General features: G+C 40.3%; 3 protein-coding genes across 5 annotated transcripts in view; 1 reads left to right on the top strand and 2 right to left on the bottom strand.

Moving 5' to 3' along the window:
* LOC144086449 (protein bicaudal D homolog 2-like) overlaps positions 1 to 13,110 on the bottom strand; it is a 35,497-nt gene extending 22,387 nt beyond the window's left edge. For both annotated transcript variants that reach the window (XM_077616376.1, XM_077616444.1), the window contains exon 1: positions 12,598 to 13,110. In XM_077616376.1, the coding sequence (XP_077472502.1) occupies positions 12,598 to 12,837 (240 nt within the window). In that variant the 5' untranslated portion in view covers positions 12,838 to 13,110. The remainder of the gene's footprint in view (positions 1 to 12,597) is intronic.
* Positions 13,111 to 14,293: 1,183 nt separating this feature from the next.
* On the top strand, positions 14,294 to 19,576 carry ptpdc1b (protein tyrosine phosphatase domain containing 1b). Its single transcript, XM_077603666.1, has 10 exons — positions 14,294 to 15,435; positions 15,704 to 15,791; positions 16,039 to 16,204; positions 16,301 to 16,381; positions 16,469 to 16,587; positions 16,653 to 16,790; positions 16,870 to 17,882; positions 18,710 to 18,892; positions 18,964 to 19,074; positions 19,137 to 19,576. The coding sequence occupies exons 2-10, from the start codon at positions 15,746 to 15,748 to the stop codon at positions 19,263 to 19,265; spliced, it is 1,986 nt and encodes a 661-aa protein (XP_077459792.1). The 5' UTR covers positions 14,294 to 15,435; positions 15,704 to 15,745; the 3' UTR covers positions 19,266 to 19,576.
* On the bottom strand, positions 19,055 to 24,486 carry fbxw12 (F-box and WD repeat domain containing 12). Of its 2 annotated transcripts, none has more exons than XM_077603677.1 (10): positions 24,381 to 24,486; positions 24,273 to 24,310; positions 23,317 to 23,467; positions 22,567 to 22,691; positions 22,175 to 22,381; positions 21,922 to 22,086; positions 21,625 to 21,835; positions 21,272 to 21,450; positions 19,836 to 19,966; positions 19,055 to 19,733 (listed from the first exon to the last, which is right to left on the bottom strand). In XM_077603677.1, exons 3-10 carry the CDS (start codon positions 23,369 to 23,371, stop codon positions 19,634 to 19,636), a joined length of 1,173 nt encoding a protein of 390 aa, XP_077459803.1. In that variant the 5' UTR covers positions 23,372 to 23,467; positions 24,273 to 24,310; positions 24,381 to 24,486; the 3' UTR covers positions 19,055 to 19,633. The 2 variants fall into 2 exon arrangements, with proteins under 2 accessions (XP_077459803.1, XP_077459812.1); XM_077603686.1 differs by having other exon boundaries at positions 19,056 to 19,733; positions 23,317 to 23,483; positions 24,381 to 24,485.
* Positions 24,487 to 25,170: the final 684 nt, after the last annotated feature.

The following is a 25,170-nucleotide window of genomic DNA, read 5'->3' as shown; positions in this document are numbered from 1 at the left end:
AGTTACTGCCAGATTTGCCACAATTAGATTAAGCTCTAGAATTCTCCCACTCAAACGGTTTACTTTGGCCTCAGGTTAAATTGACCTACTTTTGGGAAGCTAGTAGAAGAGTGAGAATGTGTGCTACTGGTTTACCAGGTTTTGAGAAATATTTGTGATAATAAACCATTGTTAGGGTCGATTAAGACACCACATATCCAGTCTGTTTACTCCAGTATGTTTACTGTAGGTAAATTTGTACATTTGTGAGACTACGGTTTCGATTCCCCCATGAACCATCAAGAACATACTTTTACTAAAGAACGTTATACCACATTATAGGTATTTTTGCAAAATACGAACATTTTAAGTGAGAATCATTTTAGTTCCCAATGTAATGACTGACAATGAAAAGTGCACAATACACATTCAAGTCGAGACGCCTCCAACCCTGTGTTTTTCCTATAATTCTTCCAACAGATAGACAAGCCAATGTTGGCAAATACAACCTCCTTCCACCAATGAAAACAATGGATTAGTCTGGGAAAGATGTTGAGAGGAAGAGATTTTCTCCATAAGTAATGCTGGTCTACCTGGCCTATGCAAATGTTTGTTAAAATAGCAAACTATCAGCCATTCCTGCAGCCAAAGAACAGTTCTGAAATCATTACACTTTAGGGTCAATCATGGCACAAGTATATCCTTCATTGTAATATTACAAAATCCATTTGACAGGATTAATGTAATCACAAACTGAGGGAATGCCAATATTTTATTTTGCCGCTTGTTTGGGTTAGAAAATTAAGGACCAATCTAAGGTATTTGCACCCTCAGATGAGCCTACTGATTGAATGCCTTTAAATCTAAAAACCCAAGCATGGATTTAGAGGAGTGTAACTTTGGGACGCGCGCCACCAAGCCTCTAATCTCCTAGTTCACTGTCTACCCAATTTAATATTCATCTTTAGTTTGCCATATGTTGTAGTTTTACAAAGGACATGAGAGCATGGATTATTAATCTCTTGTGATGCTAATTAAAGGCTGGTATTTAGTCATTATTGCAGCCTGTAGTACAGATTGCATGACAGATTTTTTTAACTGCAGAAAATATCACTTAATATGGCACAACTGAGCATACGGGCAGATCCCTCTGCAAAATCTCTAATGTATGATTCCAGCTGAGTGCATACATCATGGGGTGAGGCTAGACACCCTGCCAGGCTAGTCTCTGAACACCCATAACAGGATTGAAGGACATTTTATTAAATGTCTTTGATATAAAGATCCTTATTTTTATCGGATGATGTAGACCAGAAATGGCCGCGATAATCGAAAAACCGTGAAGTAGGATCACCCCTATTATTACTACATACCATATTACATGTTTTCGCACCTATACAAAAATACAAGTTCAATAATCAAGAAGTGTATTTATTAAATATCATAGTTACAGGCATATAAAAGACTATAATGTATTAATATATAAATATAATCTGTAATTTAAAAAACTAATACTTTAACCTCCTAAGACCCAGACTTGCAAGGCATGCATTTTTTATTTTCTCTTGTATATTTAGGCTAATTGGGACCTGATGAGTGTAAAAACAAAGAATGATCTTTTTACATGATGTAGTTTCTGAGAAAAATGACAACCGAAAATGTGATGTCCACACATGTGGACACCAGGTCCTAGGAGGTTAAGTACTGTACTACCAGTGTAAATAGTTTCTCTCTGTTTGATTTAAATAATAAAAAAACAGATTATTTGAGCTTTTGTCCTATTTGTCAGTTTCGAGGGGCATTTTTCCTGTACAAATATTGCTGTGGTTGTTGTCTTGACATTGTCAAGACAATTGCCAAATTCAATGGCAGCGACATCATGAGTCTGGTTCCGAGTGGTTGCATGCAGTTTGTTGACATCCTATCGCCATGCCAGCTTCACGGCTGTATCTACGGCGTAAATCCATCATAATGCTGGTTCATTTTTTTTTATTCCTTGGAGTGCGGGAGTGTTTGTCCACACGAGAATTTGCAGTTTCACACCTTGGAAAGATGCGAGCTTCGGGCGGTGGACAACAGCACTCATTTCAAGGATTTCGTTGGTAGTTTTTTGTTTGTTGAAGAGAGTGGAACGAATGGTAGAAATGACATGTAAGCTGTTGCTCCACTTACAAAAACTCCAAGTTCTGGAACCAATTAATTTTCCAAGTAGAGGTACTACTGTACTAATATGGATAACAATGATATGTTTAACTAAAAAATCCACACATAATATTAATCACAGAACCAGACTGTATTCTTTAGTGAAAATAAGTGCTCAGCAAAGTGTAATGTGAAAGGGCAGGTTGCTGTCATACATTTGCTTGGTTTGTTAAATTCTACAGCTGCCACATGTCACTTGATAGCTCAGCAACAATTAAGGTTGCTACAACATTGATGGTTGAATCTTTTAATAAAAAAAGAATGCCTATTGTTGAAAACATGTTGGCACAAGGTCAGCACGTGCCTGTTATTTCAGATGGCCTTCCAGTGTTTTAAACTGCAATATATAACACCATGACGACCTGCATACAATAATTTAAAAGGCAAAATGCTCCTGATGTTGAGGCTGGAAGGCAATACTGAGAAAAAAAGAGTCGAAGCCCATGAAACCAAACATTTGGTTCACATAATGGAAAATAAATCGTAATACTAAAACTTTAACGTTGTGATATAAACACTTATTTCTTGTCATTTTAATTTCTTGTAAAAGTCTTAATTTGTTATTTTGTGACTTTTTTTCTATGTAGTATTACAATGTAGGACGCAACAAGGTAATATAGTGAGAACTCAGAATCACTGATTCCTGTCAATATGGCCGTGCTGTATTTTCAAATCTGCCAGTAGAGAGCATTGGGGAGGTGGTCTTTGGTTATCTTACGAGAGCAACCACTGCAAACAACTCTACATTTATACTCGCCCTTTCCCAGAGAAATGAGTGAACGTGTAATAAAAATGGCTGAATTTGGAAAAAAAAGTTCATTTTCATTTATCATTTCACCACTTACAGACTTATTGAAGCAAGATAATGCTGTGATGATGCCATAAGGGCAAAATGAAATAAGCCCTGAAGATGTAGAACTGTGATATCACGATACACATGACCAGACATGACTATCGGACTTGAGCCGCTGCTATTTAGTCTTTCTTGAAACATTCCTAAACTATGACGTGAAGGCATGTGGGTAGTGAAGAACAATATAATATTTTGCAAAATCCATTGACGCATTTAGCTGCAGAGGCCACTGGGTACTATAGCGATTTTTCAGAAATTGACAAGACACCGAATGTGGCTGCAGTGTGGAGAAAAAAACAGTGGAACAGGAAGTGAGGGGGAAAAAAAGACGTAATGGAATCTCATCATGCCTCGTGAATCACAGCTCACGTGGAGTTAGAGTTTGCCATGAGAAACAGGAATGTCGTCTTCACTCCTGCTTCATGTGTCTACATATTCCCTTACGGGTCACTAATCACTCATTAACATTGCTCCAAGATGTCTTGCATTTCTTGACTAAGCTACAGACCATCACCTTTTCACAAAACAGTTCTTTTGTGGACATTTGGTCAAAAGAATGGCTTTATTACTGAAACGCATCCATGATCTAATGCTGCAGAACTAGCCAGTAATATGCACAGGAGCAGACTATTATTTTGGGGACAGCAGTGAAGAATGGACAATCACGTCATGTCAATTTACAGCCAGTTATTGATTATTCATGCAATACCAACACAAATGACCCAGCTCTAATGAGTAATTGAGAAGCTAATGATTGCTCTAGAGTTTACTCTTCAGGGGCCATCTGCAGAGATTAACCAGCCACTGGTTTGAAATTCCCACTCTCTTGATGCACGCACCCCGGTCACAGTGTCGAGTTTAAGTTTGGAAATTCAAGGTTTTGCTCACAGTCTATGGTGACTCTAGTAGAAAATTCACATACAAAGCTCGTGAAACAATATCGAGGGAAGTAATGGGGATGAAGGTTGAAGTATTAGCCGCGGTGTGGCACTGAGCCACTGTGAATTATGGCAAGGATTGGAAATGTGGAAATGCCACACCTTTGTTAGGGACTAACTGTTCTCATCAATGGCACACTACACTGAAATTCAAAGTGAAGCTGCAGAGAATTTATGAGTACTAAGAGGTTTTACACCACAGTACAGCCATTATGAACAATATTTAGGTTGTAATGCAATAGTTGGAATATAACATTATAAGAGAAGGTACATTTTGAGAGCAATATAAGTGGTCCAAGCTCAAAATGAAACTTAGCTTTAGTATAGAAGCTTTTTAATCTTAATGCTTGTGGGTTCACAATGAAGAAGGTGCTCTAGTCAATATTTCTTCTAATAAATCACCATTTTAACTAAAACAAGAGACTCCAGACAGAAGGAAGTCTCCTATTGTCTATTGTCCTCTTTGCGTTAGTGTTCCATTCAAATTTGGGGTGTACAAATTTGCAATGCAAAACTGCCTTATCTTCCAGAGTTCATACTGTTGGATTAGAAGGCCCAGGTCCACACATCGACACCCCGGGCAAAATGGTGGTCGCCCTGGCTGCTATGCTAATTACAGTGACAGAACAGATGGTTGCTTTAGGTCTCAGCTCACAAAGCCTGTGCTTGTCGATAATGCTTTGTCAACCAGCAAAGCTAATTTCTGGTACTTCTCCAAATTAAGATTTGCTAAAAAATTACTTCGTTTTATTTAACCTGGCCAAGCCATACTTCATCTAAGTTGCTGAGTTAAATTATCTGCTTGCATTCTTTTGGGTATGTCCTGCTCTTGCTCCAAGGGATAAGTGGAGTGATTACCTCCTTTACTGCGATTAACATCCTGTTTATGACTGTTTGTGGACATTCTTTCAAATAAGTGACATTTCAGTCAGGATCACATTAGGATAATTTTTAATGAATCACCTTATCTCATCCCATTTTTTGAACCGCTTTATCCTCACTAGGGCCGCAGGGGGTGCTGGACCCTATCCCAGCTGACTTGGGGCCAGAGGCGGGGGACACCTTGAATTGGTGGCCAGCCGATCAAAGGGCACAAGGAGACAAACAACCATTCACACTCACGTTCATACCTAGGGGCAATTTAGAGTGTCCAATCAGCCTACCATGCATGTCTTTGGAATGTGGGAGGAAACTGGAGTACTCGGAGGAAACCCACACAGGCCCACGGAGAACATGAAAACTCCACACAGGTGGACCGACCTGGATTTCAACCCAGGACCCTAGAGCTCAAGGCCAATCCGCTAACCACTCATCCACCGGGCCGCTTGATAAAACACAAATTTTGTTAAATAGTTTTTTTTTTTTTTTTTTTTTACAAACGACCATTTAAGCAAATTCTTAAAAATAGAAAAAATATTTACAGGATGTTTTTCCATTGAAAAATCTAACTTCTTTGCACAGTTGGTGTGTGTTTACTTGGGTTATTTTAATGCTTCAAAACATGTAATTTGGAGGCTCAATTTTCTTCAGATGTGAAATTGAGTTTGAATAGTTGAAGGATGACTAGCAATCTTGAATCTCTCACCAAAAGTCACATGATTAGCTTTTCGACTGACTCCATCAACAATAAAGAGCCTGTTGTGTTTGTGCTATATTAAAAGTTCCTATCAAATCACTGGTGTATTCAAAACCCCCCAAAAATTGAGAAAAATTACGCATTCCATTTTTCTGTAACCTCATGCATTTCGTTAGAACCCTTGAGAGATAGACTCCAATCCAATTAAGTAGTTTTACCATTAAAATACAGACCACACCATTTATAACCACTAATTTTACATTTTTTTCAATGTTTTCCATGCCAGGGGCCTTAAAAAGAAAGAACTACAAATGTGCTGCTTTGTACTTCGTAGAAACAGAACACAGAATCAGACCCATGTCTCTGAAAAGAAAGTAGGAAAGCACTAGAGTGGAAGTGGTGGAAAATGATTGCTGGTCTCTCATTTTACAGTAAAATTGAGGAAAAAGAACACCCAAAGTAAAGTGGCAACAAGTTTTAATTTCATAATTTAAAAAATGATTTTTTAAAAATCTAAGCGGCTTCAGACTGGGGCTATAAACAAAGATGACTTCACAGCAGAACTGCATGTGGTAATTTCCTCTGATCCTTTTGAAGATATCCGCACTATTGTGAGCCAAGTTTCCTTTGCTTCCCAATTCAGCTAGGTTCCCTTCACTAAAAACAGGATGAGATAAGGTTGACTATAATTTGAAAAGGAGGATTTGACAGGAAAAAACAGATTGCCAACCTATTTACATTTCTTTTTTTAAATTATATATTGCAATACTGAATGTAATAAAGGTGGTGGTATAGTAACTTCTAAGAATTATTGCTGCGAATAATAAAACGGAAAAGGATGTTTTTTTAGATGTCTAACATTTCCTTTACGTATAATTGGGATTTAGTGCCATAAAAAATAAAGTTTGAAATAGGTTTTCCCACATACCACACATATTTATCTGTTAAGGCATTGCACCAGTACAAATACTAATAATAATAATCGGACATAGGCTTTGTCATCATCATTGACTCGACAAAAGCTTGAATGTTAAAACTTGTTTATTATATGACCTAAGCTGAAGAAAATTAAACTATTGTAATATTAATTCATTCATTCATTTTCTGAACCGCTTTATCCTCACTAGGGTCACAGGGGGTGCTGGAGCCTATCCTAGCTGACTTCAGGCCAGAGGCGGGGGGACACCAGAAATGAGATGAGATGAGGTGAGAGATAAAAAAAAAAAGCTCATGTCACACAATATATGTAGCAAGGATAGCATTTGTCCGAAGCTTAACTGAAACAGCAATTTGAAAGGTATTTTTCCAATTCTGTCAGACATCTTGTGAAGTAGTAGGGCTGTGGAGGGGACCAGTAGTCCCTCTTTCAATAGAGTACCAGTCAAAGCTTGACAAGGTACCTCCTTGCTCCTGACTGGACAGAGTCTGCCCAGAACGGGTGGGCCTGGCAGATGCCCAGTTTCCTCTAAACCCTGCATAGTGGTGGGGATTCATCCTCTTATTTCCGGGCGGGAGAGGATTTGAGCCATTATTTAGGGCCATTTAGAACAGATTAGGCCTCAACTGCAGACTTGCAGTCGAAAATGGATAAAACGGATGGTCATAAAACTTATACAATGCTCAAAGTTTTAGTACTTCCCAGGTCTATGGATTGAAAGCTTTGAAAAACCAGAAAGGAATTTTTTATTCATTTTTATTTATTTTTTGCCACAAGGTAAAAGAAACGTCAATATGATCGATCATAAGCACCCCTTTAACATGAAAGGCCTCATACATTTCCACTTTAAGATTTAATACATGAATTTTGAACAGCGTGATTTTTTTCCACCATGAATACTGATGTATCATCAATTACATCAAAATGATGGAACTTTTTGACAACTTATATTTGAAATTTTCACATCTTTTTTGTTCTCATGAACCAGTAAAGGCTCAAAATTTAAAGATTTGCTGTCAATTATTTAGATATTTGGGAATTAAAACGATACGTTGTGTTTGAGTGTTCTTTAGTAAGCAGACTCATCATAAGCACTGAAAGACTAAGCCATATGAAGAATAAAACATTATTTGACATTCACAATCTTGTGATCCTTTCGCTATTTTGTGGTCCACATTTTGCGGATTCAATACATTGCAGGATTTTAAAAAGTTTTTTTTAACTAAAACAAAATATGCGTTGTTTCATCTTGAAGTGCAAAAATGTGTGTTTTGCAACCTGCTGTATTGATTAACCATTGCAAACTTTTTACCACAAGTGTGGAGAAGAAGCCAGCTCAACACCAAGCCCAACATTTCAAATAAGACTGTTGTCCAGTCCACTCACACAGCTGTCAGTACAAAGACGTCATGGTAACGACGTTATGTGCAGTTCAATCATTCAATAGGATGAGAAAGCATCTCTAAACATTTGACCTCAGGTGTACACGCTCAGCTTCAGCCGCGGCGACTCGCATCCGACGTGACGAGCATATATTTGTGGATCTTAAAAACATGTGAATCTCTTGTGAATTTGGGTGAATATTTTTTAGACAAATCCCCCCAGCTTAGCTGGCTGCAGTAGTGGCTCAGGCAAACTGCACGCAAGAGCGAGGAGCATTCGGTTTAAGCTTGATCCCAGAGAAGTTTCCACGTTTTCTTGGCTTAAAGGACGTAGAATGAACTAACAAAGCACGGAAACGGCACGCTGATTGTTTTAGAGGAAAGGGTTATGATTGGGTCAAAACTTAGTCATGCGATCTACCAATCTTGACAATCGACTGGTAGATCGATATCAAAGTGTTGAGCTCTAATGCTGTAAGTGGTGAACAATATTTAGGGTATGAAGGTCTAGTTATATTCCACAGTGCGGAGCTGTTGCCATGTTGACTTGGGGCACACATGGCCTGAAACAGCCTTTGTAACTACACTAAATAGGTATGCAAAGACCTGAAAAACTGGCAGCCTCCAAAGCGAAGCCAGGGAAACAACCCATTTGACTAAAAACTGTTACAGGAGCTACAGCTTTCCTCACTCATGCTTTAGCAGTTGAAGGTGTGGCACATGATGTCATCAGTGACTAGCTTAAGGATAAGAATATCAACGACAGCTGAGGGAACATAAGCCTTCTACCTAACTATATAGCGTAGACGAGAATAAGGTCATTAGTTCCGTCACCTGACTGCAACCGTAAACCAATCTCGACTTTGTTATTTGACCAGAATGCAGTTTTTCACAACACTATGAGCATAGTGAGTATCTCTGGCCTTGTTTTTCCACCACACTGGCCAGTTTGTGGTAGCACCAGAAAGTAGGAGCAGATGGTCCTTTGGCCAAATTGTGCTAACACCGTCGTGCTCCCAGTGAATTATGTGCAAATAGCAGTCCACATGTTAAGGTTCTGTTTAGATTTTCTTTATTCCTTAGCCTGAAAGGATGTCCACATAACAGGAAACAAACATAATGGATTGCACCCGGTCCCTGGAGAGATTCAAATAATAGGAGAGGCAATGACATGGTAGAAAGCAAATGAGAGATTGGGAAACCCAGCTGAGTGACTGGATGCCAGATGGCACACAATGCCATTGATTGACAATATAAAAACATCTTATCTTTTTAACATTGTATCTTTTTAACAATAATACAAATAGATGAAAACTATTATGTCCATCTAACATACCGAAACATTTACACAACAGCACCTTCTGTGGAAGCACTGTGGCCACTTACGATCAGATATAGAATTGTGTTGTTACTAAGCAACGCCAGACCACAAAATTCCTCTATCACACTGCCTGGAGAGAGGTGAGAACATGTGGGTGGAAATATCAGCAATCCATCCAACAGTAAATAAGAATGCAAGAATTGACAAGGGGAAAATTAATTTTTTTCATTGCTTCTGGTTTGTCTAAGAGTGACCAAAAGAGGTAAATGTAACTAGTTGTTGCACATTAAATATATGTACACAATATGAACAACACCTTTTTGTTGTACCTATCCATCAAGCGAGACATGTGTAAACAATCCATTCCAGTCCGATTGAGAATTATACACAAGAGTTAATCAAACCTCCATCACCATCAATGTAATGGGAAATTCTAACATTCAGATAACACGGGTTTCATATATGACCAAAGACCTGAGCATCTCATTTGTTTTGTTAGGGGAAACTTAGAAATTACTCCAAAGAAAATTATACTGCTACCAGTAATAAGAACAATTATAAATTTATCTTGAGTTATAAAGAAATCAACATTGAATTTAGCCTTATCAATGTCACTGGTCCTTCAATAACCAGTATAGGGTAAATCCAGAGGGACAAAAGAGGAGCACGTTTGTATTTCATTTAGGATAACAGTATCGTTGTTCTTTATTCAGACCACTGTTGGGTGGAACTGCAGTGAAGGAACATGGCTCCATTTGTCCATGGGTTATATTAGTCTCACATAAAATGGCCACTTTTGAGAGAAAGAATACTATTACATGAGGAGAACACTGCATTTTGGCTGAATTTCTATTTAGATATAGATTAACCCTACACAAAATTAGCTTTTTCCATAGGAGTCCTTTGAACTTTAGCCACTTCTAGCATTGTTTTACACATTATTCATCAATTTGAATAATAACTATAACTTGAGTATACATCTGTAGATGCTCTTGATCGCTCACTGTTTCTGAGCAACTCTGTCCGTTAACGTGTAGACCAAATTATAAAACCAGTGATCATAATGCACTGTTTGTTTTAGTAAACTAATTTGATTATCTTCTGGCAGCTTTCAAGAGGTGTTTTGTTAGATTGGGTGTCTCCAAACTGGTTCTTAATGGCTCTTGTGGGTGCAGGTTTTTGTGTCAACCAATTCACCACAGACAGTTTAACCATTTAGGTTTCTACTAAAACAAGCAGCACCTGATTGCAATTAAATGATTATACTTCTAAGACAGCAGATTGGTGAAAATGTGTCGACTCGTATGGTTGGAATGAAATCCTGCACCTACTGTAGCCCTATCCCTATATGGAATAGTTTAGAGTTTCCTGGGTTGGATGATGAAACACAGGCCTTTTGCTTTTACAAAATTAAAAGACTTGGGCTTGTTGTGACTTCCTTCTGTTGCTATGAGAGTAGTTAGTCGAGCGGACGCTGAGATTTTGTAGACGTAAATTACTAAATCAGCGGTGGGTAAACTATTCCACAAAGAGACACAGTGGGTGCAGGTTTTCATTCCAACCCATAAAGAGGACACCTTTTCACCAATCTGGTGTCCTACAAGTGCAATCAATGGTTTGCAGTGAGGTGCTTCTTTTTTTCTGCAGAAATCTCATTGGTTAGTGTCTTTGTTGGATTGTTTGCAACAAAAACCTACACCCACAGCGTCCCTCAAGGACCGATTTGCCCACCCCTGTACTGTACCTGTATCAAATCAAAACAGGCTTCAATAGGACATTGAAAGGGGAAAACTATATGATTGCCAAGACCATTACCAGTCAAGTTATTCAGTTATTTCACCATCACAAATATTCCCCAAAAAACAGGCAGTAGAGCTCAAATCTCTTTAAAAAAAACCTAGGCTTGGTTGCTAGAAAAATGAAAACTAAAGAATTCAAAAGCTAACCGAATGATTCTCACAACAAGGAACAATAAAAACTGGGGGGTGACAGGCTGAATCTATACAATATAATAGTTGCCTCTTTTACGGCCTGGTCTGCTGTGCAGTGACTGCAGATCCCACAGTATGCATATGCAGGATATGAGTAACCAAAAAACTATCGAGTCTGGGCTAAAGATCACTCCACAACCCCACTCCATGACTAGCATATCCGTAAAGTAGAAATTCTCCCTGTCCACAGTCTAACGACAATCGACGAAACAATTGGTCACAGTGAAGAAGGGTGGGAGTTACTGTAGCCAATGTAGGGAACAGGCAATTCCTTTATGCCTCTCGAACTAAACTTCAACTGTCACATTCTTTCCATTCCCCTTGGATTGGAACATATCTGCTTTCCCCTCTTCTGAGCGGGAAGTTTTCAAAATTCAAATTCACTCCGCCCCCTTATGAGAGAAACGTACCATTCTTGTCAGTGTAACTTTTTAGACCATTATGGCAATGCAAACTTTGATCATTGTGAATAGAATTCGACTAGGACAATTATTACATTTTAAAAAATGTAATGATTTTATGATTTTTAAACTAGTTTGGTATTAAAAAAAATACATCTTAACCTGCTTCCATTTAAGAGTAGAAAGACGGAAACAGTTTTTGTACAACCCGGATAGCGACGTCAAAAAGAGGAGCCATAAATTAATGAAGGCTGGAGAATAACAGGGGCATGAGCACAGAGGGGGTTAGTGTAGAGCAGCCCATCCTCATCTTGACCTTGAAGCATACGTGAGTGAGAATTATTTGATAGTGGAAGAGGTTTCAGATACACTGGCTATATGTTAAAAACAAATACTAATCTGACAAAAGATATTGCGACTCGGCCCCACCCATCGCGTGGCTTGGTTTCTTTCTATCTATTTATGTCTAAAATGCCTTTCCTGTATCTCTATTCTCACCCTCTTGCTACTGTGACAATGAAATTTCCCAAATACGGGATGAATAAAGTTATCCAATCCAATCAAATCCAACCCAGAAGCTTGGCCTGCCAAGATTGAATCTTTGTCTTTGAAGAACACTAACATAAGTGTACACTACATATTATTTAATGTGCATGTTACCTCTTTGGGTGGCACGGCGGTGAGCGCGTCGGCCTCACAGTGGGGGATCTGGGTTCAAATCCAGGTCGGTCCACCTGTGTGGAGTTTGCATGTGCCTGCGTGGGTTTTCTCCGGGTACTCCGGTTTCCTCCCACATTCCAAAGACTTGCATGGTAGGCTGATTGGACACTCTAAATTGCCCGTAGGTATGTGTGTAAGCGTGAATGGTTGTTTGTCTCCTTGTGCCCTGCGATTGGCTGCCCACCAGTTCAGGGTGTCCCCTGCCTCTGGCCTGAAGTCAGCTGGGATAGGCTCCAGCACCCCCCGCGACCCTAGTGAGGATAAAGCCGTTCAGAAAATAAGATGAGATGAGGTTACCTCTTTGAGCAGGTCGAGCTCTTGCCTTACACCTTCAAATTCAATCTCCAGCTCGTCGTACTGCTGTTTCAGCTGCTGTTTCTCCTCCAATACCGCCAACCCATACTCTGCGGCTTGGATCTTCTCGTTGGTGGTTTCGCCCAGTTCCCGAGCCAGACGCTGAATCTCGGCCCGCATCCAGTCCGGACCGGCCTGGAGCAACACCAAGGCGTCGGTGTAGCCATGATCTTCCACGGACATTTTCGTGACGGATGACGATGCTTCAACCAGCTGGTCTCAGATAAGAAGGATGCGCTGTCTGTTCAGGGGTTGTGTCCTTGAAGAACGCGAGGGTGCTTAAATTCGTCTGTATTTGAATTGCATGATGGCTATGTTAGCTTTTTTCGTTGCTGCTGTAACGTCTTTGGTCATGAAGATGACTCCGTTCAAACACCACTCAGGAATGCCTCATCGTCTGGGGTTTTCCTCGCCCCTTCGCCGGCTTGTCCCTGCTATAGCGCAGAAGTGGGCGTGTACTAATTATGACGATGGTTAGCGGAAAGAATAGTTCTGTCTGTTGCTTTCAGAAGAAAAGTCGCAAACGCATACTATGTCATAATTCGTTGTATTTTAGAGCATATGTTGGTCATTATGAAATTAAAATTATTTAAAGACTTTCTAAATACATAATATGCAAAATTGTACCAGGAAAGAACCAACACACATACAAACCTTTATTATACTTGAGAGGCAAAGTCAATCAACTTCCGGTGCTGTCATGCAACGCGTAGCTACTTCAATGGAACAGCTGAGCGCGCTATTTGAGAGCCTCATGCAGTCAAGTGGCGCAGGCAGTGTTGCATTCTGGGAAATATAGTACATTTGTGGGCAAATTAAAGCTGCCATTGCAATAAATAGACATCATTTCCCATGACTCTTTTCGCGTTTGCTTATGTGGAACCCGGAAATGTTGATGGCGCCGTTTATTGACATGCAACATGCGATTAAACAGCCGAGAAACGCCATAAGGTTGCTTGCCGCCATCTGTTGGAGAAAAATATGCAAATATTGAAGACACAATGTGGAAACGCCTTTTGTGCGGGTTGGGCAGGTGCTGTTTAAACGTTACCACGACCCAAATAATTCACGAAATTTCCCGAATACGGGATGAATAAAGTTATCCAATCCAATCCAATTACTCATTCAAGTTAGATGCAAAGGTCAAAATAATTTAATGGAGCAATTTAATGTGATGTTGATATATGCTTATTTCTTGTCAGCTATGCTCCTCACTACAAGGCGAAATTTCTTCTAATGCAGATAGAAAATTTTTGAGCATAAGTCTGTACCCACGCCATATTAGATGTGGCAGAGCTGCTCTAAACGAATGAAAATTATGCATTCAATTAATACGCAGATGACAGATACCCCCAATTTTAAGCATTAAAATTAAAATACAATTAATGAGCAAAATTACAGGAGTTCTGAATTCTGAAAGGGCATTTCGGAATTCACTTTTTGCATTTTTTTTCTTTCCCCCCCCCTGAAACCAATGAGGATGCTCCGGCAGAGTAGCTTTAACTGTCCTTCTACATTTGAATCCTTCATAATTTTTTTAAAGAATGCATTTGATGCCTTGTTTTGACTTGCAATTAATTAGAGCTGTTTTGTTTTGTGTGGTGTCGGGTTACAACTCTACTATGGAAACGACTGTGTCACACGGCAACAACGACGTCATCTTTAATCGACGTCTCTATGGAATGACGGTATCGAGAAGCGAACGCCTGATTTCCCCAAACAGTTGTCCGTCCTCACTGCAGGTTTCTTCGTTGTTTTCATCGATCGCTTGGACACTTTCCACCGGGAGGAGCTAACATGTATAAAGGAGCAAAGATCGAGGACTGAGAAGATTGCAAAACTAAGAAATGGGATTTAACCGTTAATTTGCCACATACAATGTGGCGGTGATGTTGCCGCACGATTCATCGAAGACTGTGAAATAGATTAGATAAAATTAGATTAGATAGATAGATTTATGTATTTCATCATGATAGACTTCAAAGTTCTGTCAAAAATATATTAATTATCTAAATGTTATTATTATTTATTAGAACTGTAACGTTTTCAAAGTTATAATTTGTCTTTAAAAGATGATGGACATTGTTTTTATTTATTTATTGCATTGCATTTAGGTTTTAAAGATTCTCCAAACAATGGATATTGTGGAGAGATCGCTTTATATTTTAACTAAAAACGTGGTGTAAACCATTTTAACTTTATGGCTATGTCACCTATTTGCCACTCTTTGCAGATTATACCATTTACATTACAGAAACCTAGTTTTATGTACATAATATGTCCGAATAATTTAATTTAATAATGTAACTTCAGATATAAATTTATCAGCAAAACACACGTTGCATCAAAAAACAAAGTTGACAGGACGATAGTTTGATTTTTGCTGAGGTGCGGTGCGGGTATACTAGTACAGTAATGCGATTAGTAGTCTAATCCCACAGTAGACAGGAATAGCCCAAAACTATGCCACTCAAGACTCAGGAATAAGAGGACGGACTATCATAGTCTTTTTTCCCAACCTTTTTTTTTTAATTTCCATTATTCCTGCCCTTGATTTGTCATCCGGATGAAGTAGGGGATTTGAGAGACCACACTATCCGAATCGACGGACCCACCTTGACAGAGGGATAATCTAAGGCAAATCAAATCAAGCGAGGCCAAAGGATTGATTTTCCACAGAGTTAGTGATAACGTCAGAGTAGGGAAGATTGATGTCACGATTTTTGGCATCTACGAGGTATTTGAGTCCTGAAATGGTGCTCACCTGAGAGTCACTTGCAGGTAATATATACATCGTATTATGAATTTTATTTGTTGATTATTTTCATGTTTAACTCAATTCTCTTGTATATTGATTTCATACACCAAAGAAATGGTAAAACAACACAAACTTTGCATGAATTTGAAAAATGAAAACCTTAACATGTGTCCCCGTAATTTCAATTAGTGCTCAATGTGTTAATATTTCTGTGTATTTGATAGCCTCATACTCCTTCAGTGTTCAGGACCGAAAATGCTTATGATCCGAAAACTGGATTTTTTTGTCTAGGTTCTGCTATGATTGCGGACATCACTCTAACGGGGGTTTCATATGGCACTCCATGAAAGGCCCCATGGGGGTGCTTTGATGGAATTCAGTAAGTAATTCTTATTCCTCAGGGGGAGATTGCTTGTTACTGAAAGACATGAATTGTTTTTCCCTAGTGTTAAATCCTGACAGATTATACACTATTAAATAATAATGTAGTACTTAATTCTTTTTTAGTAGTGTTTCAGATTCAACTACTACTTACCGTACTTCAAACTTCCTACTTTACTGCTACTGTTGGGAATCATTTGATGCAATCACCGAAACAGCATTTGTTTGATTTTACTTCTTTCCAGTCAGAGCTCCCAGAGCAAAGTACACTATAATTGGAGAGGCGATTCGCTATGTCATCCCAGCACATATGCAATGTTCTATTGGCTGTGGAGGTCAAAGCTGCAAGTACGACAACCCAAATTACTGGCGTGATGACCAGCAGGCAATTAAAGGCCTCTACTCATCATGGTACACAACCCTTTTTTTCAGTTTTGTGAATGTACTGCAAAGTGGCTTTTCTCATCCATTGCTGTTAAATGTCTGTATATTCTCATATTCTTTTAGGGTGACTGATCACCTTCTTGCAATGTCCCGACCCTCCACTGAAATCATTGAAAAATATAACATTATTGAGCAATTCAGAAGGTATTCGTGAGTATTTCAAGATGTATCAGTAAACAGTATGAGTACACCACTTGGTAATTCAAGATTGTTGTTTTTTTATCTCCGAAGGAATGGCATTAAAACCGTGATAAATCTCCAGATACCTGGTGAGCATGCCAGCTGTGGAAGCCCTTTGGAGCCACAGAGTGGTTTCTCCTACAAACCAGAGGTCTTTATGGAAAATAACAGTAAGTGTGTTATAGATTTGAGTGAGTGTATTTTGCTACTCAACTCTTGCTGCATACAATTTCAGTTTATTTCTACAACTTTGGCTGGAGTGACTATGGAGTAGCCAACCTTACTACTGTTCTGGATATAGTGAAGGTTATGGCCTTTGCTGTGCAGGAGGGAAAAATAGCTGTTCACTGTCATGCAGGTCTTGGAAGAACAGGTAGTAAAGCTGCACCAGAATTCTTCTATAATCATCATGGCACACAGCGTCACGACTAAGCTTTTGTTGCTTTTCTTAGGTGTGTTACTGGCATGTTTTTTGGCCTATGCCACTAGGATGACTGCAAATCAAGCGATTCTATACATTAGGGCCAAACGCCCTGGTTCTGTTCAGACGCGCAGTCAGCTGAGCTGTGTCCGTGAGTTTGTCCAGTTTCTCGGCCCTTTAAGGAGTGTGTTTTCTTGTACTGAGCCTCGATCGCAGCCTGTCACCTTGACCCAATACCTCAATCGCCAGAGACACATCCTGCATGGCCTTGAGCGTAAAGAATTGAAGCACCTGCCAAAGATTGTCCAACTTGTCTCCAGGCTTCTCTTGGATATCGTACAGAATCGACAAGTGATCGAGGAGGACATTTTGGAGGCGCCGGACATCCAAGATATTGAGATGACCCTCAGCATCATTGAAAAGCTCGGACCTCAGTTTTGTACGAAAGAGCCTCGCTTACCAGGTTCACCCACCTTACCGAGGCATTTTCATGAACCGCCGATCTTCTACCATCGCAAGAGTCTGAGTTATAGTGAGTCTGATTTAAGACGTCTGGGCTCACAACTCAACCTCCTCACACAGCCCTTGGGCTCTCTCTCACAGGATAATATTGCCAGGCCCCATTCCCCATCGATCTCTAGAGCACCCGCACACCAATGGAAGAGTTGGAATAGTAACACATCCGACCTCTCCCAAAGCTCCAGAGGATCACTCTGGGAATTCAAGAATGATGAGAAGGATGGCTCCATTTTGTTAAAGAAAGTTAAGCAGACGCCTATCCAACGCAGCGGGTCTGTAGGAAGCAATGGGCCACTCCAAAAAGGCAGCATGCTCTCCAGATTGAAAGCAGCACAACGGGAAGAGTTGGAAGGAAATGAGAGGAAATCTCAATGTAGGGATGAAGAGCAGTCGGAGGTTCCGTACATTACCCTCCAGTCTGAGTTGTCATTGGAAGCCAGGAGGCTTCTAGTGGCACAAGCCATGGCAGTAGACCTTTTCCTAGATGGGGAGCAGGAACATAGGAACAAAGTGTTAACATGGCAGGTAATTGACCCACTCCAGTCTAAATACTAATATTTACACACAACAATAGCATGTACAGGGTGACGCAAAAGAACTGAAACTTTTTTAACAATCCAGTAAAACCAAGAGTGATGGAAGTAACATATTTTGTTGCCAGAAAATAAAACCTTTAAAATATACCATTTAAGAAACAAAGATGGAATTTTTCATTTAAAATAATGTCATTCAGACGGCGTCTTCCGGTACCAATGCATTCCGAAAATCTGATGTTGAAATTCCTGATTGACTGCTGCAACATCTCAGCTGAAATACTGTGAATTTCATCCTGAATTTACAATGGTTATTAAATTGCCACAGTGTTTACTTGCTGAATGTCGCTGTCTTGCTCTCACTTGCTCCCGCCACTGCGCACTTAAAAAAAATCCTGTTTCTGTGGGTCACCCTGTATTATCTGAGCATTAAAAGTCTGCGTAACATGCTTTCCAGGTTTGGTCACGTGACATTTTTCCATGTGGCAAGTCATTTAACAATTTAACAAAATATTATTGTCTTAACATTGAGCAGTAATCCCTTAAAATTGTATGGAAAGGCTCACATGATATCAAAATTGTTTTTGATGACTAAGAATAAATAAAACAAATTTACTTTACAACCAACTCTGAGTGTGAATCAGATTATGCACAATGTTTAACTCTCAAAGTAATCACGCTGCTTATTAGATATTATTACCTCAGATCAGCTCAGATGTATTCTTTCAGAAATTTCCCACTAAATAGTTGACAGTCATGTGATCAATTCACAAATGTGAGTGCGGAATATAATAAGCATGCATTAACTTGTGCTTGTAGGCTGAACTAAATCAAGGTGGTGCATGGGAAAGGCTATGCATGGAGCGGGACCCCTTCATCCTTACAGGTCTGATGTGGGCATGGTTAGAGCAGCTTAAGGAGCCAGTCATCTGCCTCCAAGATGTTATCTCCCTAAAGCCTGTAAACAACGATGCTCAGACTATCCTCAACACATTTGACCAGGTAAAACTTTATGCACACAAATGCTATTCTGCCTACTTTTTTAAGCCAATTTCATTTGCTTCATGTCACAGGCACCCAAAGAAACCCTGATATGCATACTGGACTGTATGGCTCATTTACTGACAGTACCGGAGGAGGTTGAAAATGCATTCCTGAATCGTGCAATCAAGGCTTTCACATGGGTAAGTGTGCATGTCAGTTCATTTCTTTGTAAACAATAATAAATAATGTTCACACTTAATAGATGGAAAGCAATTCGAACAATGGAAGCCAAGTGTACGAGTCCATGACAAGAGTCCTACGGTGTGTCCTTGAGGACATGAGATGTGTTGCCACCAAAGCTGAAGACCCTTTGTCTTTTTCTTTTGCGTAGATACTTCTACACGTAGAAGCATGGAGTGGATACTTTGTGCCTTATGATGAGAATATTTATTCTATTATTAATGTTGTGACATGACTAAAAATAGTGATACATATTGTCTTAGCATTTCTGTATTCCACACAGAGGTAACTCAATGAAGAACAATTTATATGCAATGTACTGCCTTATGAATGGTTGACTTAAGTTCCAGAACTAGTCAAGTGTCAATTAATTTTACAAGTTTGTTGTAGATCCCCTTTCACTTTATCAATGCCTTTGTGTGAATAACCAAAGAAGTTCAAAATAAAAACATGCAACATTTAGGGGGAACTATCTTTTTGGAGGCAGTGAAAAAAGTACATAAAGTCCATTTTGCAGGCTCAGGAGGTGAATGTATATGCTTTTAAAATGTCTTTGCCATCCTTCCCTTGGACTGAACCAACAATGCTGGAGAAGTCACAGGCGACGATGCTGAATCCTCTAAAAACATAGAAGATAAGTCAGGGCAACACAGTTAGATGCAATTAATCTAAACTAATTAATGGTGAACATCCAGATATGTATCTAAATGTGTGAACACACCTGGACATAGTGTGAGAACCTCCCAGTAAGTAGTATCGACTTTCCAAGACCAGCCCACGATCGCTGTCATGCTTCCATGCAAGCACGTGCAAGGAAAGATCCTGAGATGCTGTTACCACACGAAAACTATCCTGTGAAATGACACCCTCATTATTGATTAAATACTCTGCTCTTTGCGAACTACTGGTATCCAGTTACCAGCCATAACCTGTCTAATAAAATGAAAGAGATTAGTTAGAAATGTTGTCTCGACAAAGACCACAGCATTTTGATGCCACTGTTATATTCTACTTGCAGTGGGCCCTTCAGTACTATACTATAAAACCAAAGGATTTTGCCTTGGTATAGCGCTCTTTTTTTCTGTTAACTACTTCCATGATATGAAGACACATTTTCATACAGAGTACCATGTCCTCCTGCCTGGTTGATATTTGAAATTTATTCACTCAGTGTTTGCCATTGAAGGTGATAGACCAGGGGTTGGGGACCTTTTTGACAGAGAGAGAGCCATAAACAATTCAAATTTTCAAATGTTATTTCTTGAAAGCCATACTTAAAGTTTAAAAGTAAAAATACATACAAATGCAATTTTTAGTCATTTCACCACTTTTAAAGTACAAAAAGTCTCTGAATTCTTTTGACAACATTGTTACGCTATTGATAATCAATGAGTATCAATGAGGGTATGCATGCAGAAGAGTCTAATGAAAAAAATAATAAGGATTAAAGTGGCGCAGAGGTTGTCTCAACACCAGAGTGCCGGCGTAATGCTCCTATTGGTGCGTTTGAGACTCAGCTCTCTCACCAGCGGTAACCATATTTAACTAACAGGTTAGTGGAGAGCCATATACACCCACCAAAAGAGCCACATATGGCTCCTGAACAATAGGTTCCCCACCCCTGTGATAGACAAACCAAACAAATTAAAAAATGAGTAGTTTTCACTTTTCACACTGATCACAGTAACTTGACCGCATAACAGCTTACAACACTGATATTAGGGAAACAACAACCTAGATACAAAAATCATGCTTTAGTGCAACTAGTCATAAGTGTGAAACATTCATTCATTTTCTGAACTGCTTATCCTAACAAGGGTCGAGGGTGGGGTTCCGGAGCCTCTCTCAGCTAACTACGGGTACCAGGCAGGGGACACCCTGAAACAGTAGCCAGCCAATAGCAGATGGACACCTATTCACGGGCACACTCATACGTAGGGGCAATTTAGCATTTACAATCAGCTCAGCCTGCATGTTTTTGGGATGTGTGAGGAAACCAGTATGCCAAAAACCCACAAAGCCCTTGGGAGAACATGCAAACTCCACAAAGAGAGGACAGGCATGGGATCAAACCCACAACCCCAGGACTCCAGCCAACGTGCTAACCACTCGTCCACCGGGCCGTCAATTGAGAAGCAATTAAGAAAAAAATCTTACCACACACATAGAAGTGATAGGCATCGTATGCTCGGTAAAGCTCGCGAGCAATGAACCTTTCATAGAATACATCCAGAGATGATGATCTACTGCCATCACAATGGAGTTGCTGTCTTTAGCCTCAAGAAGAATGTTTGAAGATATCCCCATGGGCAAGGAGAAGGACTCTACCTGTTGAACTTTGAGGGAATGTTTTAAATTTTAATACTTGTTGCTGTACTGTAAGATGAAACACAAATTGTACATAATAACTGTTGTAAAGATCCCCCTGAGACCATAAGTATGATACACAAAAGGTGACTTGAAAGGTAGGTGTCTGTTTATTCTTTCCTTGAAACAGTGTCCTTTCTCACCTTGGATCTGGGACGTGTACTTTGACTTTTTAATGATGACATCAAAGACAGTGAGTGCTTTGTTGTTGCTGCGCTCTTTGCAGTGGACCATGGCCAGTCTGGCAGACTGCGTGGGGACAAAGACGGCCGCCTGGCACCCAGCGACCGGCACAAACTGGCACAGTGGGTCTTCGTCCTCACACGGGCAGGTCAAACTATCCGTGTAAATCACCTACCAATAAATGTATGTAAAAAAAAGTTTTATTTCGTCACTACTAATTCTCACACAAATATGTCACTGTCAAAAAAAAGACATACCTTTGGACTTAAATCAACGTTCTCATTGGAGCCAGCTATGATCCATTTCCTGTCAGGGGAAACCAGTAGTATATTGACTTTAAAGCTGTCACATACCATTATACTGGATCTTTCAGTCAAAGCTGTTCCAGATAGAGTGCACAATGACCCCTGACTCTTTCCAACCTAGACAAAAATATGAACACCAATATAAATAACTGCTGAAAAAATGATTTTTTGTTTCAAACGTGCAGAGGAAAGTAAGGATACCCACAGAGAGAAACCATTCATTGTCCTTGTTATACTGCAGCAACGTACAGTGCGTGGATGCAGCAGAATTGGATGCCACCTCCTTACCAGTCTGACCTTGCAAGACCTTGATCAAGCCGGTGGAGTCTGCTGTGATGACAAAGTCACGTTGCTCATCGCTTATGATGCTTGATAAAGGGCTCTGCTTAGCACTGCACCACATGAGTTGACCCTGAGATGAAAAAAAAAAAACAAATTAGGTCGGCCTTTGAGGCTGAGAAAGTCTGCTGTTGTACATTTGAGAATTTACATCTCAAGATGTAGTCAGAAAATGCAGTAAAATCATATACTATTAAAATCTGCCAAGTTTGCATCATTATTTTATTAATGAGTAAAACTGCTGGAGAGCCCACTAACATTCTGAGTGTTCCATGCCCGGACTGTACCATCAGTAGAAGCACTGCAAACTGTGGCTGGTGTGTTCCACAGATCAGGATTTAGTGGTGAGTTCTCCTGGAGGTAAACCAAGCCCACAATTTTCCCTAAAATAGGAAGTACAGTGTTTCTTTTTGTGATGACTTTATACATTTACTTTTTAAGTTATACAGTCGTACCTCTACTTATGAAATTAATTGGTTCCAAGACTTTTTTCGTGACTTGAAAATTTCGTAAGTAGGGGTGTACTTTATATGTAAATTCTCTAATTCGTTCCGCGATCCTCACACAACTAAACCCTTTACAATTGGTCAAAGTGTCCCAATTTTGTATGAAAGATGTGAGGAACACACAAAAATGAGAGAAAGTTATAAGGAAATGATTTATTAATTTCTTAAAATAAATAAAGCATATGAAAATGTGCCCTGCGCTGCTGAAATCTCCCCCTCCGCGGCCGTTATAGATGTATTACCCATGTTTATCCGCCAGATGGCGGCAATAGCCCGTTCTACTAGGGCCGAAAGCTGTCCACTTTGTAGTACATTTTAGACTTTTACGTGTGCCCTATGTGTGTGTGTGTGTGTGTGTGTGTGTGTGTGTGTGTGTGTGTGTGTGTGTGTGTGTGTGAAAATATGCACCAGGGGGAGGGGGAGGGCCAGAGGGGGAGAGAGAGAAAGGATAAAAACAAGAACTAATTAAAAAAACAAATGAAATGTTCTACATATATCTGACCTGTGTGGCCTCGGAGACTTCTGCAGGTGTAGTCCCCAGTTCGCCCTTCTTTCATCTTGGTCTCCAAATGGGATCGTCGCAGAAAGTATGTCTTCCACGAGTGATTGACGACAGGGCTGCCCAACACAGCCTGACTACAAAAGCCCCACCGCTGCAAGCACATCCTCCTGATTAGGAAACATTGATTTAACACTTGTTCTGTTGTTATTGGAATTCATCAATGCATCCCCTTGACGCCTGAATTGACATTCAATAAATGTACATAAAGCATTGGAGGATTTTATATGTGGAGTCACTGATGATGTAGTGGTTCATTCGCCTAACTTCGATGCAGGCAGCGTGGGATCAGTTCTTACTCAGTGCCTACTGTGAGGCCAACATGCTAACCACTCGGTTGCCGGGCCGCCGCAGCAGTGAGTGAACCATGATAGTTTTTTAAAATTGAAAATTAATTTGGCAGCCCGATGAGAGTGATTAGCACGTTGGTCTCACAGTTCTGGGGCCGACGGTTCGATCCCAAGTCGGACGTCACTGTGTGAAGTTTGCATGTTCTCCCCGTGCTTGCGTGGGTTTTCTCCTGGTACTCCGGTTTCTTCCCACATCACCAAATCATGCATGGTAGGCTGGTTGAACACTCTAAATTGGCTTTAGGTGAGAAAGGTTGTCCGTCTACTCGTGCCCTGCGATTGGCTGGCCACCAATTCAGGGTGTCCCCTGCCTGGTGCCCATAGTTAGCTGGGATACGCTCCAGCATCACCCGCGACCCTTGTGAGGATAAGATGTTCAGAAAATGAATGAATGAATCATTCATCGCCATTGACAGTGAGAGACATCCAAGCCAATTTTGACAGGAGCCTCACTGCCAACCCCAAGATCAAAATAGATTTTGGACGACTACCACTGTCATTGGCAGAGAATGAGCTAAGTAAATTCCAGCATCGAGTAGTTCAACTCACCTCCACAACCACTGAGTCTCAGCAACATCATGCCAGTCCTGGAAAAAGTCAAGAAAGTTCGAGTGTTGAGTTTGTGACAGATACTTCCGCATGTTTGACGGGCCTTACCTTACTCACGCTCGATGCCCTGATTAGATCTTCTTCGGTCAGAAATGAAAAAATATGGATAATACAATCATGTGTCAAGATCTGAGGGTCCATACTGACGTTCCACGCTCACTTCCCGTGTGTATGATAAAAACAGGAAGAATTCACTCAAGTCGTGCACAGCCTGCATTGTGTTTTTGTGACCAGTAGATGGCAGAGTTGTCAAAGGCAATGAGCCCATAAGAAGGCCTTAGCGTCCTGGACAACTGAGGGGACATACTGTGGACAAAATGATAATTACTACAATTAAAAATAACTGATGAAGCAAATTACATTGTTTTCATCATTTTCTGAACCGATTTGTCCTCACTAGGGTCGCGGGGGATGCTGGAGCCTATCCCAGCTGCCTTCGGGCACGAAGCGAGGGACACCCTGAATTAGTGGCCAGCCAATCGCTGGGCACGAGGAGACAAACAACCATTCACGCTCACGCTCATACCTAGGGGCATATTACCAATTACAATGACAATACTATGTCTGTTAACGCAGATGCCTCACTAGCTGAGGAACTGAACCGTTTCTTTGCCCGCTTTGAGACTGACAAATCAGACCCAGTCTCAACACCCCCACCACCACCCTGTAGCAGTACACTGAAGCTTCAGGAACATGAAGTGAGACTGGTAATGCGGTCTGTGAACACCAGGAAGGCTGCTGGCCCCGACGGAGTACCTGGGAAGGTGCTCAAAGCCTGTGCTGACCAGCTGGCTGGTGTTTTCACAAAACCTTTCAATTGTTCCCTGCAACAATCCAT

This window comes from Stigmatopora argus, chromosome 1 (assembly GCF_051989625.1).
Source record: "Stigmatopora argus isolate UIUO_Sarg chromosome 1, RoL_Sarg_1.0, whole genome shotgun sequence".
NCBI lineage: Eukaryota > Metazoa > Chordata > Actinopteri > Syngnathiformes > Syngnathidae > Stigmatopora > Stigmatopora argus.
Note: the sequence above shows the minus strand (reverse complement) of the source record. Positions and strands in the feature narration are given on the sequence as shown.